This window comes from Arachis hypogaea, chromosome 11 (genome assembly GCF_003086295.3).
Source record: "Arachis hypogaea cultivar Tifrunner chromosome 11, arahy.Tifrunner.gnm2.J5K5, whole genome shotgun sequence".
Classification (NCBI taxonomy): domain Eukaryota; kingdom Viridiplantae; phylum Streptophyta; class Magnoliopsida; order Fabales; family Fabaceae; genus Arachis; species Arachis hypogaea.
In genome coordinates, this window is record NC_092046.1 from 8,710,485 (window position 1) to 8,729,551 (window position 19,067).

Below are 19,067 nucleotides of genomic sequence, written 5' to 3' on the forward strand. Positions count from 1 at the left end.
CTGTTCCTGACCACTTCAGGACGGGTCGGCTACCACACCCACACCTATCTGGAACTCTTTCCTGACTACTTCTGGTGGTTCTCTTCCCACAGCTTCTCTCTGAACGTCGGTTACTGGAGCTACTAACATGGTTGCTGCCTCCACCCATCATGATCCACTCCACTAAACTCAAGCTCAACGGTGCCGGGGAAGACGAAAGAGAGCAGAGAAGAAGAAACAGTCTGGTTTCTCGTGATAAATTGGGGATTAGGGTTATAAATGATTTCATGGACTAAATTGAGTTAAATAAAGATAACTGCCACATCAAATAACCGTTACATATCCAACGTGGCCCTCTCCATACACGTCAGCACGCCGTTAAGGAATATTCCCCGGAAAATGCTTCAGGGACGACCGTGAAACACTTGTGTTAAATTCGGGGATAATATTGAGGCCAGTGCAAGGTTAAGGACCACTTTGAGTGTCGAGTGAAAGTTCAGGGACCACTCTGAGTATTAACTCGACTTAAATCACTCAAGTTTAATCTTCATCTCTTATTCTAGTAGCTTCTCTATTTGCATTTCGTAGCTCTTTATTTAATTATTCAAGATTTCAAATCACTAAAAACTTGAAGAGTACCGTTATAAACTATTTTATATTTTTTATTTGTTGAATTATTTATTTATTATCTTATTAGTAACAAATTTAAAGAATAATTATATTTATAAATTTTATTTTAATATAAATTTTATTATTAAATTTTTATGTTAAATTTTTTACTCCAAAATTTTGTTTCAAATTCCTCAACTGTGATAGCAGCATTCTTAAACAAAATGTTATAATAATTATTTTTTTAAAGCAAGCTCTCTTTATTAGGATTTTTATTTTAATAAATAAATTAAATGTAATAATTATTAAAATAAATAATTTAAAAATATTTACTGAAATAAATATCATTCTCTTAATAAATAAGCAAGCTCCCTGCATTAGATGTTTGATAATTAATATGAAATTTTGATGAATTACAAGGACATAGATAAAAAATGACCAAAAACAATTAATAAACCAATAAAAACATTTAAAGAAAGCAAACAAAAAAAGAAGAGGGAATGTAGCGGCAATTTTATAAAAGCTATTATAAAATGAGACAATTACAACTTGGCGGTTCTTCTAATTGACGCAAATGTTTATCACACAGTCCGACACAGATTAGACTATAGCGAAACAATCAATACAAACAATAGAATTTTCATTTTTAAATTTCTTATTTTGTGACGATATATAAGTATATAACCGCCATAAGGTATTTGCCGTAATCTTATGTTTAGTAGTGGTTATTCTACTATATGGTAGAAACTGGGCTAATTTTTTTAATATTGTAATAAATTATGTGACGTGTTTCTATATTTTAGTGTAAGTAAGTTTTATATTGTTATGGGACTTTTTATTTTTTGAAAAACACAAAACATCATCTATATTTTGTGTAAAAAATATTTTTTTAAATTATTTAAATACAAAACAGCACAAGCGTTTTGATTAAAAAATACTAAAAAAATTTGAATTATGCTACGTGTATATTAAAATTAGTCATCAAAATCAACCGCCAGTATAAAATATATGTTAGAATATAAATATATATTAAAAATATATTAAACCGCATATGTATTTATATACAAATATATTAGTGGCTGATTTTAGTAGTTAATTTTAGTATACAAATAATATTTTTAAAAAATTTTCATTCACAAAATGGCAGTGCTGTTTTTATTTTTTTTTTTAAATTCAAAAATGAAAAACGTCGTTTTCAATTAAAAAAATTACAAATGATGGGGAAGTAATCATCAAACTATGAATGACCTAATAACACTGTATTCTTTCTAAATAAAATTCATTATGACCTTTATTAATTAGAGAAGTTCTGTGGTGGCCAAGAATGTGATGGCTAAAGTGTGGCTAAGGGTAGGAAACAAATCTAGATTAGATATGTGGCAGCGATTGACTTAAATGAATGATAGTGTAACCTTATTAATGACGGTAACTCAGGTATCCACGCTAACATTTTTGGACCTTTAAATAATAGTTATTACCAAGTTAAACACAGGACAAATCATTGAGACAAATCTGTAAATTTCCAACTTTCAAAGACAGCAAGATTGTGCAAGTTGAAAGCGCGATTGGATGGAGAAGAAATGCAATATTGAAAAAGTGGTAGTGTGAACCATTGAGGATGAACTAGTGTTCCATGTGTTGTTGGTGGCTAAGTCGCATAAGGCAGTGGGTGATTTTTGGCGTGCAGTCGTCGGCGGAAGCCGTGCCGGAGAGGAGCAGAGGAGATATTCGTCGGCGTCAGAGAGGACGTGACAACTATGAGATTTACAACAAATGGTGGAGATGTTTAGCACCATTGACAAAACAGAGAGCAACAACCAGAGTCCAAAATTGCTGATGAACCTCGAAGGATAAGGCGTCGAGCTTCTGTCTTGGCACTCCCAGCAAGTCGAGATCGAGTGGGTGATTCAGGCGGAACAAAGGCATCGCCGATAAAGATCCAGGAGAAGGCGCCGACGCAGGCGACGGTGGGAAGATCGACGATGGTAAAGAAGCAAACAGCGGAAGGCAGCAGCTGGATTGAAACCGGCGAGGAGGCTCGGTCGCGTAGTGGAGATGGAGGCGTTCTTCTTTCGCCGGATCGGGTCTTAGAGTTGGGGCTCCGGTTCCTGCGGTTTGGGCTCGTATGTGGGCCTAGACCTCGCATCATTAATGATTATCATTAGTCAAAGTAGCTTCAACCATGTTGCCAACTGTCTTTTCTGCACAGGCCAGTTAATCTTTGGCCACTCTTAGCCACCACATTCTTGGCCACCACAGAACTCCCCTATTAATTATTTTAGCATATTTTACTCTTTTTAGTGATTTTTATTTTTCTTAATTCTCCCAAGAATAAACAGATAAAACAATTAAAGAGAATAATAATTAATAAAAATAATTCAATAAATTTATTTATTTTTACCATTTATAATTTTATTTTAAATCAAATTAGAAACGTACAAATCTACAAGATTTTTACAAGTATTTAATCTTACCCTTTAATGATTCTTTCTCCATTGTTTTCAATTTTCTTAATTAAAAAATTAAAAATAAACAAAACGTTATTGGGCTAATTTTTTTTAATATTATAATAAATTATGTAATATGCCTCTGTATTTTAGTGTAAGTGAGCTTTACACTGCTATAGAATTTTTTACTTTTTATTTTTTATATGATATGCCTCTATATTTCAGTACAAAATCTTTTTACTTTTTACTTTTTATATGATATACTTCTATATTTCAGTACAAAATCACCATGTACCATCCTTTTTCTTAACCAACAAAATTAGCGATAAAAAGAGACTTTTACTAGGATGGATAATCCTTTCCCAGAGCATGTCCTAGACCATAGGTTCAATTTGAGCCTTCTGAGAATGAGGGTATTAATAAGGGCAAGATTTAACTGGATTTGTACCTTACACTAGAGAAATGCGATGATCATGAGTCTGCTGAGGAGAAAGTCCAAAAGGTTGGCCAAAAGCTGCAGCATAAGCTTGTAGCAATAACACCAAGTCATGCTATATGGAATCGGGCAACTGCAATGATGGCATCGATTCACCTTCAGTCTTTTTCACTTCGAGAGTGAAGGCCTAGGCAATAGCATCAGTATGAGCAAACCTCATGATATGGTAAAATTGAGCTTGGGCCGTTGTGACAGATTTTTCACCTAAGACTGTGATTTACTGGCATTTGGAGAAAGGAAAAATCATAGTCCACTATGTGAGGCTTCAATATCCTCAACCATGTTGTTCCAATAACCAAATAACCAACCGTCACGTGCAGAACATAAATCTCAGGAACGGTCACTTGGCATCCATTTAACAACACATCTACGGATGGAATATAGCCATCGACTAGTAGAACTTTAAAATCACGAACTATGACCTTGACTTCCGGTGCCAGTTCAACAGGTAAGTTAAAGAACTTTATGATCCGAGGCTGAATAAAACTATCGAAACTACCATCGTCAACCAGCGCTTGCACCTCTAGACCATGGATGACAGCTTTAATACGGATAGTAGCAGGGCCACGAGTGCCATGCATGACATTGTAGGACAAATGATGAGAAAGCACTTGCTGGTCCAATTGCAACAGGGAGTAATCCTCACCTTGTGGTGCCTCAGACTCGGTTGTGGTGTCATGGTCTTTGTCAGTCTCAAGTTGCAGTAACATAAACTGTCGATTAGTACATCGATGGCTCGCCAATAACTTGTCATCACACTAATAACAAAAACCCTTCTCTTGCTTGCTCTGAATCTCCGCTGGGGTGAGATGCTGAATGGGATTCTTGGATGGAACGGGGTTCATGCATTACAGTGGGTTAGGAAGTAACAGAGGGAGGGTGCTGCGAGTTGTAATGATCCAACTTTGAGCATGTCATGATCACACTAGAAGCTACGCGTTACTAACTTGCTTCCCTTAAACTTTAACTATTATTTATTATATGAGCCTGATTCGTTGTTAAAACATAGTTATTTTGCGGGTAATTTTTTTCTAAAAATGTTTGGATTGACAAGCAGAAACATTCATAAACAAAATCATAAATAATAACAGGTAAAACAGTTATAAGTAATCATACTTATGTACATCTCAAGCAGTTAACAGTATCCAGTTATCCAGCCTTTAGCAACGTATAGATGTCAGTTAGAACACCCTTAGAAATTGCTATATAATGACTATATACATATATATAAACATACAATATCCCAAGCCTTGACCTATTCAAGAAGTCCCTAAGCTAGTGCCCAGACTAGCCTAGACTTTATACTCATCTAATCCCTCTAGACTACAAAAGCGAAGGAACTGTATTTTAGGTTTTCAAAACTCAGGCCAAGATGGACGTTATCAAAAGACAGAATGTCATCCACTACTCCTCTGTACGATCATACGCCGTCATTGGGCATCCCAGCGAAACTCCATTGTGTAGCCATGTTAGAGGAAATTCATACGGATGATTCAAATTAAAGTCCAAAAGTAAACAGGATATAAATAGCAGTTGGTCTCACGGTGTATATATATATATATATATAAACAAAAAACAAAGCTCGCTCTAGACTTAGAAGACTGTCCAGAGCAGGATTCCTCGTGTGGAATGATCATTAGCAAATTACGGAAGAGGACTCCCATTTCCATATGGAGGGAAAGGTAAGGGTAAGAACTGGAAAGTTTTTAGTAAGGTCGGGGTGGTTAGTTAGGGTCATTGTTTCCTTCGTTATTACCAGACACAGAGTATAACAGAGAATACAAACAAACAACAAACAAAGAATACAAACAGAGAAGTACAACAAACAAAATACAAACAGAGAATGCATAAAAGATAAAGATGTTCACACAAGTATGATGCATGCCTATCTTATACAGGCCATGAGTTCACGTGTCGGTTTACACTCTGCATCTCATCATTACCTAGGAACTAGTCCTAGATATGGTTTCCCAATTGCATCAGTGCGTACATGTCGATCTAGTTAAAATACCACCAGTACATGACAATAGGAAGTCATTGCAAAGTTTGACGCCATAATATATATACAACGAGAAACAGTGATCTTCAGTTCGTGGGTGTCTCCGAGATCATTAACTAATCAATCCATAAGTTTTTTCAAGATCAATGATCATCCAGTCCGTGGGTACTCCCCGCATTCAACATTCAATCAATCTACACCCTGAGCAAGTTGGACAGAACCCTCATTCTTGCTAGGCGGGCACTCAATCATTCAATTCTCTTTTACTATTTTTTCATGTCTTTCTCCGTATCTAATCATTAATTCTCTATTTTCATAAGATATTTTATTCTTTCCTTAATTCTTTTTGTAACGACTCAATTTTCAGTATGTTTAGATCATACTGGAAATTGAGCGCTACCAACTTGTCTTCCTAATTATTATCTATTATTTATTATATGAGTCTGATTCGTTGTTAAAACGTGGTTATTTTGCGAGGTACTTTTTTTTTGAAAGCGTTTAAGTTGACAAGCATGAACATACACAGATGATATCATAAAAAAACAACAAGATAAGCAGTTAAAAGTAAACACACACTTATATACATACATTTCAAGCAGTTGACAACATTCAGTTATCCAGCCTCTATTGGAACATAGATCTTAGTTAGAACACCCCTACAAGTAGCTAGGTAATAACTATATACATATATATACATACAACATCCCAGGCTCTGACCTATTCAAGAAGTCCCTAAGCTGACACCTAGGCTAGCCTAGACTCTATACTCACCTAGTCCCTCTAAACTATTAAAGCGAGGGAAAGTATGGTCTAGGTCTTCAAAACTAAAGTCAGGTGGAACGTCATCAAAGGATGGGATATGATCTACTACTCCTCTGCATGATCATACTTTGCCATATGACGTCTTACTGGTACTTCATCAAGTAGCCACATAACAGGATTTTGTACACATGATTTAGGGTAAAGTTCGCATACAAACGGGGGTGCAGACGTTGGCTGGTCTCATGGTATATACATATAAATAGATAACAGAGCTCACCCTAGACTCAGAAGACTACCTAGAGCGGAATCCTCTTTGCGAACGGTCATCAACGAACTACGGAAGGGTACTCATGCTTCCATCTGAAGGGGGAAGGGAAAGAGAATGGGTAAGAACTGGGGAGTTCTTAGTAGGGCCGAGGTTATTAGTTAAGTTCATTAATTCTATGTTGTTTAACAGACAAATAGCAGAATACAGAAGAGCAGTAAATAGTAGATATAGATAAATAGAGAAACTATAGAAAATAGAATGCAGAACACAAACAAAAGAATACAAGAAAATAGAACACATACATAGAGAATAGAATACAACAAAGAAAGCATACATTCATACAACAATCATAACAGAGGAAATGAACACCCAAGTATGATCCATGTCTAGCCCTAATGTAGGTAATGAGCTCATCTGTCGGTTTCGACCTACTCCCGATGCAACCCAGCATTCTTAGCCAGATATGGCTTTATCTCTGTAAGTGAACTTTGGCCTACAGAAATGGCACCCCTGTAAGTGAACTTTGGCTACAGGAATAGTTTAAACACAACACAATAACTCTCTGTAGGTGAACTTCGGCCTACAGAAATAGCACCTCTGTAAGTAAATTTTGGCTTACAGAAATGGCGCCCCTGTAAGTGAACTTTGGCTTACAGAAATCGCAACTCTCTGTAGGTGAACTTCAGCCTACAGGAGCAACATCCTGAGATATACAACTGATATCCACTGTAGATGAACTTCGGCCTACAGGAATAGCAACTCTCTGTAGGTGAACTTTGGTCTACAGGACCTCTAGGGCTAACGGAAAAGCAACACACGGTTTACGAGCGTCCCCGTTCCTGTGTTTGGCCCAAGGCCCAATAATCAATTATCATCCTCATTATTCATCATCAGTTTCACACTCTTGTTCAGTAACTCTTTCTCAAGTTTATTAACTTCCCAAAGACTCAAAAATCGTCTTTCTCTTAACTATTCCAACTCAAATGTTATAAATTCACCAATCTCCTAAAAAGTAATCCTTTATTTCAAGCCAAAACATAACACTTTGCATATTGAATCAAACTCAAAATATAATTCCTTTCTTAAATAATTCAAACTCGAAACTTAAACCTTTCTTTGGTAAATCGAATTCAAAATAATATAATTCTTTTTTTAACTAAATAAAACTCAAATAATATAAATTTTCAAATTCAAATCTTCTAAAATAACTTTTCAAATAAAACTTCAAATTTTATAAAATTTCGACAGCACCTCACCTAAAACTAAGACTTACCCACCCTCACGGGTTCCCTTTTTCTCAACAATTCATCCACCTTTTCTCAACAATTACCAAATAGAAGATTCTCAATCAATCAAAAATTCACAATTCGTAATAATTAACAATTCAATCATAATTCACAATTCCCACATAATCCATCAATCCAAGTTCCATCTCATCAATTTATAACTAATTTCCACATATTATAAAATCCTTTTCAAATTAAACTTAAATAACTAGTAATCCCAAAAATCAGCCTTCCATAATTCTAGTTATTTTAAAGTCATTTATTCATTAGCAAAGTTACTATTTTGTTTTAAAAGTCAGATTTCAAGAAACAATTCAATAATCGAAACTTCAATCCTTTAAAAGTTCTCAAAATCAATTCCAATTAATCATAAATTAACAATAACAGCTATCAGAACACCATCAAGCAAACCAGTCACAATCACAACCACAATCCAAACTCAATTTCTTAATTATCAAAATGTCAGATTTTCAATAATTAACTCATCATATTTCAATTTAATAAGTAATATCAAATAAATCACCATTCACAGCCACAATTCAACCAATTCTCATCAATTGGTCACAACTCAACAAATTTTCATTATAACTAGCTAATAATAAGAATTTTCAGCATTCCCAAATAATCAAGAAATCAAACACATATTTATCAAATTTAGTCACAAGTCCAACTCAAACTTATCATTCATTCATTCCAAACAATCATAAATTATTTGTAATTATCCACTAGACTTCCGTGGCATTCATAAATTAAAACAGTTAATTTCAAATTAAAATCCTCTACTTTGATTTGCTGCTCCTATTTTCGGTTATGCTTCAAGGTGTTCCTAGAGTACTTTTTCCTTCTAAAATACATCAAGAACAACTTTAAATCCATAAAACCTCAACTGACCGAACCTAAATCAACATGTTAGGAAGGGATTTTTCACCTTAAACGTGTTGGGAATGGAAGATTCTTGGCTCACAAGTCAAGCTAAGCAAGAGATCTAAGGAAGAACATCAAGAAAATACATGTTTAGCATGGTTTTCCTTGAAAACCGAATTGAAGAGGGAGGAAGACAGCCATCTCACCTGATTTTCAGCCTTGATAAGTTACATGGTTATGAAGAGAAAGAAGAGAGGATCATTTTGGTCGGATTGATATTTTGATTTGAGTTTTAGTTAAGAAAAAATCAAGCTTTGAAGATTTAAGTGTAATAAAAGTTTCTCTCCTGTCATTTTTGGCCAAAAGGAGCAAATGACCAGCCTTGGAGTGTCTTGGGGGTGTAGGGTGAGCTTTGATTGGCTGCCTGGGAGGTGGATTAAAATAATTTTAAAATATCTCAGGTGTATAATTACTAAAACTAGATGTATTAGAACACACACTTAACAACACTTCTAGAGATTAATATCTGAGTTACTAGTATAGATGACACTAGTAACATGATTAACATAAGAAGAGAAGGTATATGATGTGGCATTAGCATTGTTAAAGTCATCAGAGAGTGCTGCTGTTAACCTGTACCAGAAGACTGTGAACCCAGTTAAACCGATCTCCTGTTTTTAACTAAAACAGATCAAATAATATTATAATATTATTCAAGAATCTCTAATATTCATATAATAATAATATTATATTACTATTTTTCTTCTCTCATGAATTGGGTCCGGTTCGTCAAACTGAGACTATTTATGGAAACCAGAATTAAAAACTCTTAATCGATACGGCTCAAAAACTAGGTTCTTCGCGAATGCGTTGTCGAGCTTTCCTCAAAAGAGGTTCTTGCTTAGTGATGACATGATGATGATGATGATGATGTAGATTGAGGTGCTTGATGATATAGCAGAGATGTTCCCTTCATTGATCTTCCGAAAAACTCCGTATCTTAAAAAATGATCTCAAGTACCCGAAAACTAAGTTGTTACACTTTTAACATATTAATCAATCATAGTACTCTCCTCATACCTCTCCTTAGGTGTTTTATGAAGAGGATTATGAGATTCTGAACTTTAAAATTGTCTTTCTAAAACTTTTGAGAAAAATTACCATTTTGCCTCCGATCTTTATGTGAAATTACTATTTTGTCATTCTATTATTATAATATTATAATATTATCAATAAAAAAATAATAAAAAATAATATTTTATTATTAAAACTCATTTAATAATATTTTATCTCCAAATTTTTAGAAATTATAATTTGACCTTTGAACTTTTATTTATTTATAGTTTAACCCCCAAACTTTTTCATAGTTATATTTTTGTCCCAATATTTTTATATAATTACCAAAATGCCTCTACTATTTTTCATAATAACCAAAATATTCTTATACTTTTTTATAAAATTCTCATTTTAACCTTAACTTTTTTATTAATATCCAAAATACCCCCCATAAATTTGTGAAATTACTATTTTATCCTTAATCTTTTAATTAATTACTTTCATATCCCCAAAATAATTTTAATTGCTGATGGTTTCTTGCTCACCAAGAAAACCGAACAACCACCACTTTTGCTCATGATTTTGGCTTGATTTTCAACTCATTTTTCAAGCTTTTAAGTGACTGGTTATTCTCATTTTCTAGGTGCAACTTTCATCCACCAAACCACATGAAATTTCACAAGATTCAAACCTAGAAACAACCTCATCCAAGGCTGAAATAGTTCGATTTTCATGCATCTCCATGAAATCGAATTGTCCGCCTTATAAATCACCAATTTTTCATAAAAAATCAATCATATAAACATCTAATTTCAACCATTAATCATCAATTAAAATTCACACATCAAGAACACAATTAACCAATTTTAATTCATCCAAACCTTACCTCTTGTTACAGCCCTTAAAATCGGTTCTTTCTAAGATATTCCTAACTCACTTTTTCATCTAATTTTTAATCAAAAACAACTTATAACCCAAGAAACACATGAAGGCCGAACCTTTATCATAGATTTAGGAAGAATTTTCTCACCTTTCTTGAGCTAAAAATGGAGGTTTCTTGATTCACAAGGTTCCTAGACAAGAGATCCTAAGCAAAGACATCAAGAGCATCAAGTTCTTCCATGGTGCTACCATGGCCAAACCTTCAAGGGAGGTTTTTAATGAAAATACAGTGGCTTACCTTGTGAAATCTAGTATGGTTGTGAAGAAGAAAAACAGAAGAACACTTTAATTGGTTTAGATTTTTTAGTGGAGTTTTAGAAAGCTAAAGATCTGAGCTTCAAAGTATGAAGTTTATGGAGTTTTCCAGCCTTTTCTCTCAAGAAACCTTGGCTTGAAGAAGAAGAAATGAAACTGGTGATGTCACTCCAAGGAAGGCCGTGGCACTTACAAAAAATAAATTATAAAATATCATTAAGGAGATAATTACTAGAACTAGATGTATTGGAACACAAGTAATAACACATCTAGAGATAAACATGTGAGCTACTAGTATAAATAATACTAGTAAGATGAGTATATCAAAGATAAAAAATCATGATGAAACATTAGCAGAGCTAAGTTCATCGGAGAGTGTCAGTAGATTTTGAATCCGATTATTATATTATTATAAAAAAATATTAGTATTTACGTTTTGCGTATTCGAAATCGGCTCATTAAATGGATTCTAACCATGCATTCAAATTTTTGAAATTCCTAGTCGAAGTGGCTCGAAAACGTAGTTTTTCACTAGTTTAGTAACTAATGACGTAGCGAGGTGCTTGACGATGCAATAGATATTCCTGTTTCGTTGAACTTTCGTAAAAATTCTGTTTCACCGAAAACTAAGTCGTTACACGAATGGTAGGACGTGGCCCACTGTTTGGAGTTTGGTTCGTGAATGGAGAAAGATGGGTAGCAGGGCCAGCGTGTTCCTTGGGGGGTCGAAGCAAATTTGTCCTCATACAAATGTGACAAGGTGACGACACATATCAGAAGTAGGGGTGGAAACAGGCCAGGTCAGGCCAGGCTTTAGTCTTAACAGGCCAGGCCTGTAATAGAGTATATTGGCCTTAGCCTGGCCTGTAGCCTGATATAGGCTTTTTAATGAGTATTGAGCCTGGCCTGTTGTTAAATCTGGCCTGGCCTGAAGCCTGTTAATAGGCCTGTTTTTTTTTAATAATAATTAAATTAAAGATATAATTTAATTTTTAAAATTATAAAATATAAAATAATAAATTTATGAATAATAGTGATACAAAATAAAGACAAAATATCAATAAATAACTACTATTAATTAAAAAAAGATAATATATATAAATATATTCCCACTTGACTACTTCTAAAATATGTAACATATCAAAATAAAAGAGTTCATCAATATCAAAAGTTGTAACAAACCAACTAAACATAACATCAAATAAAAGCTAATAACTATTTAAATCAAAATACAGTAAAGGAAATGTTGGCCAATTAATCGATTAACCCTCTAAGCTTGCAAGTGATTTAATCTTCATGTTCCAACACCTTGAAAAAAAAAGCAAACATACACATATCATTAGATTTTTAAATAATATAAATACAACAAATACTTAGTCATATATCATGAAAATTCAACTTTATTGTTCTAACTACTCACATCATACCAATATCAATGTTTTCACATTTAAAAAGAGAAAATATTTTATATAACATAGATACTTAGTCAAAAAGAGAAATATTAGAAAGTTGATTTTTACCTTTGGTTTTTTCTTCAAACCATACTTGTTTCGAAGCCAATCTCCTCCACAAATGAGAGCTTCAATGGACTCTTGATTTAGTCGAGAACGATATTCATCAATAACTCTTCCTCCAGCACTAAATGAAGACTCTGAAGCCACGGTTGAGACAGGAATTGCTAGTATGTCCGCTGCCATTTTAGATAAAACCTTGAATTTCAAGCTATTATTTTTCCACCACTCCAAAGCACTAAAAGACTTAGAATTGCCTTCAGGAATGTAAGCACTCTCATCAAGATAAACTTCTAATTCTGATTTTGTTGGATGAATGGCTTCTTTTTCTCGAACCATATTCAACATTTCATCAATTCCACTAATTTCAGAACTAACCACGTTAGAAGAAGCAACTAGACTATTAGTGTTAACTTCACTTATTATTGTCTCATCATGACACTTTTCAGCATATTCATCATACATTTCTTGCAATGTATTCTTCACTTTTTCAACATTTTCAGCAGCCACATGTTCAGGTTTGTAAATTAAAGGAAAACAGAATTTAATAACATGTAATTTGCACCTAGGATCCAAAACACAAGCAAGAGACATTACCATATTACATTCTCCCCAATATTTGTCAAACTTTTCTTTCATTGAGGTTGCCATTTCTCTCATGAAGGAATCTCTATCTTCAATAGCATCATCAATTACTTGTTTCACTCTCCAAACTTCAGGAAGGTACAAGTTTGCAGTAGGATACTCACTACCAAAAATGACATGAGTAGCAAGATTAAAAACTTTTAAAAGTTTGCAAATCTTCTCAACTTTCCTCCAATCCTCTGATGATGGTTCGTAATTGTAGTGAGGTTCTCTTTCCTTATACACAGGAAACACAGATTTAAACTTCAAAGCCACAGATAACATGTTGTAAGTAGAATTCCATCTTGTGGGACAATCAATGATGAGTTTTTTCTCCTTCAAACGCTTGTTTTCAGCAATCTCAACAAATGTTTTAAATCTTGAATCATTAAAATGGATATACTTGACACTCTCACGAACTTTATGAATAATACCTTTAATTTTACCTAGCCCATCTTGTACCAACAAATTCAGAATGTGTGCACAGCACCTAACATGAAACAAACTACCACCAACAGGTAATGAGTTGTTATCTGAAATAGTATCCTTAAGAGCCCTTAGACATGAATCATTATAGAAAGCATTGTTAACAGATACTGAGAAGACTTTGTTTTCAATTCCCCAAGTCTTCAAACACTTGAAAATAACATCCGCAACATCAATGCCACGTCTAGGAGCAGGTACCTGAACAAAACTCAAAATCCTTTTTTGAAGATTCCATCCTGCATCAATAAAGTGACCTGTGATAACCATATATTCAACAATTTGATGGCTTGATCTCCACATGTCAGTTGTCAAACTTATCTTTCTAACACCTTGTAACAAAGCCTTCAGTTGTTTCTTTTCAGCCTCATATATTGCCAAGCAATCACTTCGAGCAGTTTTGCGAGAAATTTTATGAAATTCAGAATTGGCATATTGGAAGCCCCACATCCAAACTTCATCCTCAACAATGCTGAAAGGATGCTCATGAATCATAATTGCTGTAGCAATTATTTGTCTCATCTTCTCTTGAGAATATCTTGCACCTGGTGTCACAAAGAGATTAACACTTGAATTGGAAGGTTGAAATGGAATCAATGGTTGCTTCTTTTGTGCAGCAACATGCAATCTCCTTTGTAAGCAACTACTAGAATGCCTCCATAAATGTGAAGTACTTGCTCCTTTTCCAGCGTAAGAAAACACTGATTTGCAATACTTGCAAATAGCTTTTGTACCTTCAGAACTTTCAACTTGATCAAAATCGTCCCAAATTGGTGAAGTCTTCTTCCTTTTTTTTGTAACAATAGTTTCATTACTACCATTTTCATCAGTGACTGGTTGATTTGTAATAGTTGTTGTGTGTGTTGGTGCAATGCCAGTATCTGTTGTTGCCATTGTTGGTACTGACGGATTAATTTCTTCTCCATTTAAAGAAATAGAATTTGCCAATGGATTACTTGGAGTTACAGATTCAGCCATTTCTAAAGCCTATTGTAATACCTAAACAAAAATTAACAGACAACATTATCTCATGATTTTTTTTGCTTTCATCATATCAATGGCATAAAGTAAGAACCTTTTAACGAAAAAAAAAAGATAAAATTTTATGTTCAGAAAAGTAGAAGTAATATCACAACACAAACAAAAAAATCAAACTTAAAAGAAGATCTTTGACGGAATAAAATCCTAATTGATGAAAAATAATTAACATTATAACAATAAATATAAAAATAATAAAATAAAAAATAATGACATGAGAAAGAAGAAGAAGTGCTTACAATCAAAGGAAGAGAAGATGAAGAGGATGATAGATTGGTAGCTGGTAGCTGGTAAGAGCGTGTAAAGTGGAGAAGAGAAAAGAAAATAACCGTGTTAATGTGTATTTCTTTATTAGTGTGGAGGGAAAGATTTTAGAATTATTTTATTTGATTGACTTTTGATATTCCAACATCAAAGATTAAAGATATTAAGAAAATAAAAATACACCTATATAATTAAAGAGACAAATGGCTGAGTGGATAAAGGTATTTTTATAAGTTAGAAGACCTGAGTTCAATTCTTTTTAATAGCATTTTTATTAGTATATATATATTTGCAGACTCAGGCCGGCCTGACAGGCCCAACAGGCTATTTCAAAAGCCTAGGCCTGGCCTTTTAAATAATATAGACTTTTTTAATAATCTGAGCCTGGGTCTATTTTTTATCAGGCCAGGCTAAATACAGGTCAGGCTACAGACCCCTGGCAGGCCGTCTGGCCTATTTCCACCCCTAATCAGAAGAGGTGGGCATTGTGCCTTGACCTCGCGTCAAATGTCATGCCTGAGACGACTAAGAAAACAATCCCTAAGTGCTTCAGGCAGATAAATGTTAGTACGATTAGTCAAACTCACAAATTCTGAATAATATTCACTCACCGAGCTAGACTGTTGCATTTTGAACAATAATTCCCTAAGAGACTCAAATAAAGATAGACCAAACTCGATCTCAATAGCCCTCTTCAATTGATTCCAAGATCAAAACTGTGCCGTCCTCTGAGACATTTGAAACCACAGAATTGCCGTCCCAGACATATGAATTACAACGATGCTGATTTGCTCCTCTTCGGGTATCCAAAAAAATTTAAAATACTAGTTCATAGCAAAAAGCCTACCCAAAGCATCACTACCCAAAGTCACCTTTCTTGGCTGTAAGCCCGTCCAAAATGGTGGATCTGACCCTGAGTTCGAACCACGGGATAGTTCACGCGACAGAGAGCGGCTCCGACGCTGATCGTACAGAAGCTGGGGCTATGGAAGTTTGAATAGCATCAAATTTGAGATTAGTGGCTTCGAAGACTCTTGCGCACTCTGCTATGTGCTCCTCCTTAATCGATTCTAGCATCTGGAATAGGAGTTTAATATCAGCTTCTATATTCTTTATTCGCGTATTGTCAGCTACGGCTATGGCAATGAAAGCGTCAAATTGAAAGGGTGAAGATACTGGATTTTATTAAATTGAAATAAGAGAAGTTCATTAATGTGGATTCATAACAAAACAAGGAAAATTTAATGGAATAGTGGATTAATATCAACAAATGAGATTTTATAAAAAAGTAATTAAATTATATGATGTGATGGAGAAAAGGAAGACGTCGACCAGAATTTTTGCAGCAAGCTAGAAGTACTTGATTCAGAGAAGAATACACAGAATTAAGAAGAAAAAGAGAGAAGACTAGAAAAAAAAGGTGGGAGAGAGAAGGAAGATTGGAAGAATAACAGAAAATCAGAGACGGAATCGTACCACTAATTACTATCGAGCATAGCCCTCCAACCTCCTAGTAGTAATTCTCTCTCTAACACTTCTCCTTAGGCTTTTAGAAAGCGGATTGCACACCAGCTGTCCTCTTTGCAAAACAAACTCCCCTCCTAACATTGCATGATCATTTTTTATGTGCCTGGGTTTATTTATGTTGCTTACAGAGCCCTCAACATTCTCTCCCACTCACGCTCCCATCTTCGTTGTGGAAACAAAACCCTTTGATCTAATTCGCTGTGGAGATGATGAGAAGAAGGATGAAGAGCTCCCTTTCCTATTGAATACCTAACTATGGGATCGCGGGGTTAGCTGATGCTGAGAAAACCCCTAATACAGAAAATAAATCACAAACATTCCATGGTGTCCTTGACTACCCTCTCACGTTGTGGAGGAGCTAAGAAACCACAGATGGAGGCTCGGGCTCTTGGAACTCCATCGGCGTTGAATACCAAGTCTGATATGAGGATGAATCTGACATGCCGAAATCGGTGCAGGCACCCTTGACGAAGAATTGCTCTGTTTCTCTCCGGAAACACTCGGGTGAAATCCAGAAGATAGAGAACAATGCCCCAACAGCGGTTAGAGGAACATGGGCATGTTCTTTTCCTCTGCAAAAGACGCCATCAAGTTAGGAAAAAGCCAATGAGATTTTGTTGGGAGGTTGAACTCCTGATTTTGTTGGCTGGTAGTGAGAAGAAGCTTGCACTAATATTAACTAGTGTTAAACCCCTACAATGCATGGAGATACATTTTAATTTAACATGTTAAATCGAAAATAATATTTTATAATAATAAATTTCTTGAAATTAGTATAACACTCTCATCGTCATTATATAATAAAATACTAAATATGTTGTTTTATCTTTACTCAAAATAAAATACAAATGAAATAGTTTGAAGTTTATTCTTAAATCATAAGGAAAGAAATTTAAAAAAATAAGAACATATATATCTGTAATAGTACTATGTCAGTTTTACACTAAACTTTATAACAAAAAGCTAATGAAAAATTATTAACAACTTAGTATTTTACTAACCTCATTAGAAAAGCAATTGGCATATGATGTTGTACTTCCTATTACACATTTCATTTCAAGTCTGAAAGTAGAGTTATAAATAAATTAGTTATATTTACAGTAAATATTTGTACAAAAGTGTAATCATAACATGTTATTAAAATGAAAACACTATTTTTCTTACCTAAATATTATTAAAAACTTCTTTGAACACGATGTTGGGAATAAGTAGTATGACCACAATCCAATCAATCATGTGTCAAATAATTTGTTATTGTTATTATATTAAAATATTAATATAATAAGGTCCTTGATTAAATTTAGAGATTTATCATTGTGATAGTGATCATAATATTGAGAGATAAATCTTTTATAATTTAATCTAAATTTTTCTTGGTCATAGGATTATTAAAAATGACATTAATAATCCGGAAAGATCAATATATATATATATATATATATATATATATATATATATATATATATATATATATATATATATATATATATATATAATGGTCTTCATTGGATGAAGATTAATAGATCTCATTTATTAAATTATATATATAGATGGTGCATATAGAGATATGACCATTGAACTGACTCACTTTGAGAATTCCTAATGGTTATAATTACCGTATATTTGTCAATAGGATATTCTCAAGATGAACATAGTAACAGAGTTTCCTTTGACCTGCGACTGTCATAGTAATTAACAATGTATTTATTATACTTTGATTCCGGACACCTAATACCCTAGGGTGCTAGTTGAATGGATATTGGGTATGATTTAAATACTTGTAGAATTAATAATTAGTCAATAAGGAATTTATCAACTCTCGGTAAAGAGTTTGAGCTCTATGATTATAATGACTAAGATGAATAAAACCTTGGCCAATGGGATTGAATGAATGAAGAAATGAGTTTCTTAAGTCATTCACAGTTCATTATAATAATGGTAACAAGTTAGAGTTTGACAATTAAACCATACTCTAAGAGTTAACCAAGAGCTGGAAAGATGGAAAGAATTATACTTTGTTCTTCTAAGGTTCTTAGTAAAAATATATTACTTCATACTATCGGGTCGTTGAGGAGTGTTGCTAGACGCCAACCTTGATTAGTAAATTTAGTATGACTAATTTACTACCCGCTTAGTATTGAACCTATGGGGTCACACACTAACGAGTGTTCTAATCTTTGCTATAGAATTATTTAATTATTATTTTGATTTGATCAAATAAATAATTATATTAATTCAAATGAAATATTATTATATTCTTTGCTAGCACCAAGAATATAATAATAGTATGATGATTGAGAATATTAAATGAGATTTGAGAATAATTAGTTATTTTATTTCTAAATATGGATGAGATCCTAACTGATTCTGTTTTCAAATTGAGTTATGATATGATTCATAAATTTGAAGGATTTAGATTTAGAATTTCAAGATATGATTTAAATTTGAATTGAGAATCAAATTTAAAATCAGTAACAAATCTCATACTGTATATATGTATGCCAAGAGTAGAGGAAGGTGAGAGAGATGAGAATAAAACACAAGGGTTTTATTCCTTTACCTCTACACACATAAACGTATGTGAGCCTAATTCTTGGAGAAGAATTTTATGGTATGCAAAGAGTTGCAAGAGGTTTCTCAATTTTGATCAGATGTCC

General features: G+C 33.7%; 1 protein-coding gene and 1 long non-coding RNA gene across 2 annotated transcripts; both read right to left on the reverse strand.

Annotated features, from left to right (window-relative positions):
* Window positions 1-2,078: 2,078 nt before the first annotated feature.
* Window positions 2,079-11,103, reverse strand: LOC140176309 (uncharacterized). Its single transcript, XR_011867237.1, has 2 exons — window positions 10,797-11,103; window positions 2,079-6,652 (listed from the first exon to the last, which is right to left on the reverse strand). It is a non-coding gene; the product is annotated as an uncharacterized lncRNA (long non-coding RNA).
* Window positions 11,104-12,081: 978 nt separating this feature from the next.
* LOC112720147 (zinc finger BED domain-containing protein RICESLEEPER 2-like) lies at window positions 12,082-17,110 on the reverse strand. The gene is made up of 3 exons (XM_025770988.2): window positions 16,360-17,110; window positions 12,484-15,960; window positions 12,082-12,271 (listed from the first exon to the last, which is right to left on the reverse strand). The coding sequence occupies exons 2-3, from the start codon at window positions 14,557-14,559 to the stop codon at window positions 12,251-12,253; spliced, it is 2,097 nt and encodes a 698-aa protein (XP_025626773.1). The 5' UTR covers window positions 14,560-15,960; window positions 16,360-17,110; the 3' UTR covers window positions 12,082-12,250.
* Between the last annotated feature and the right edge of the window lie 1,957 nt (window positions 17,111-19,067).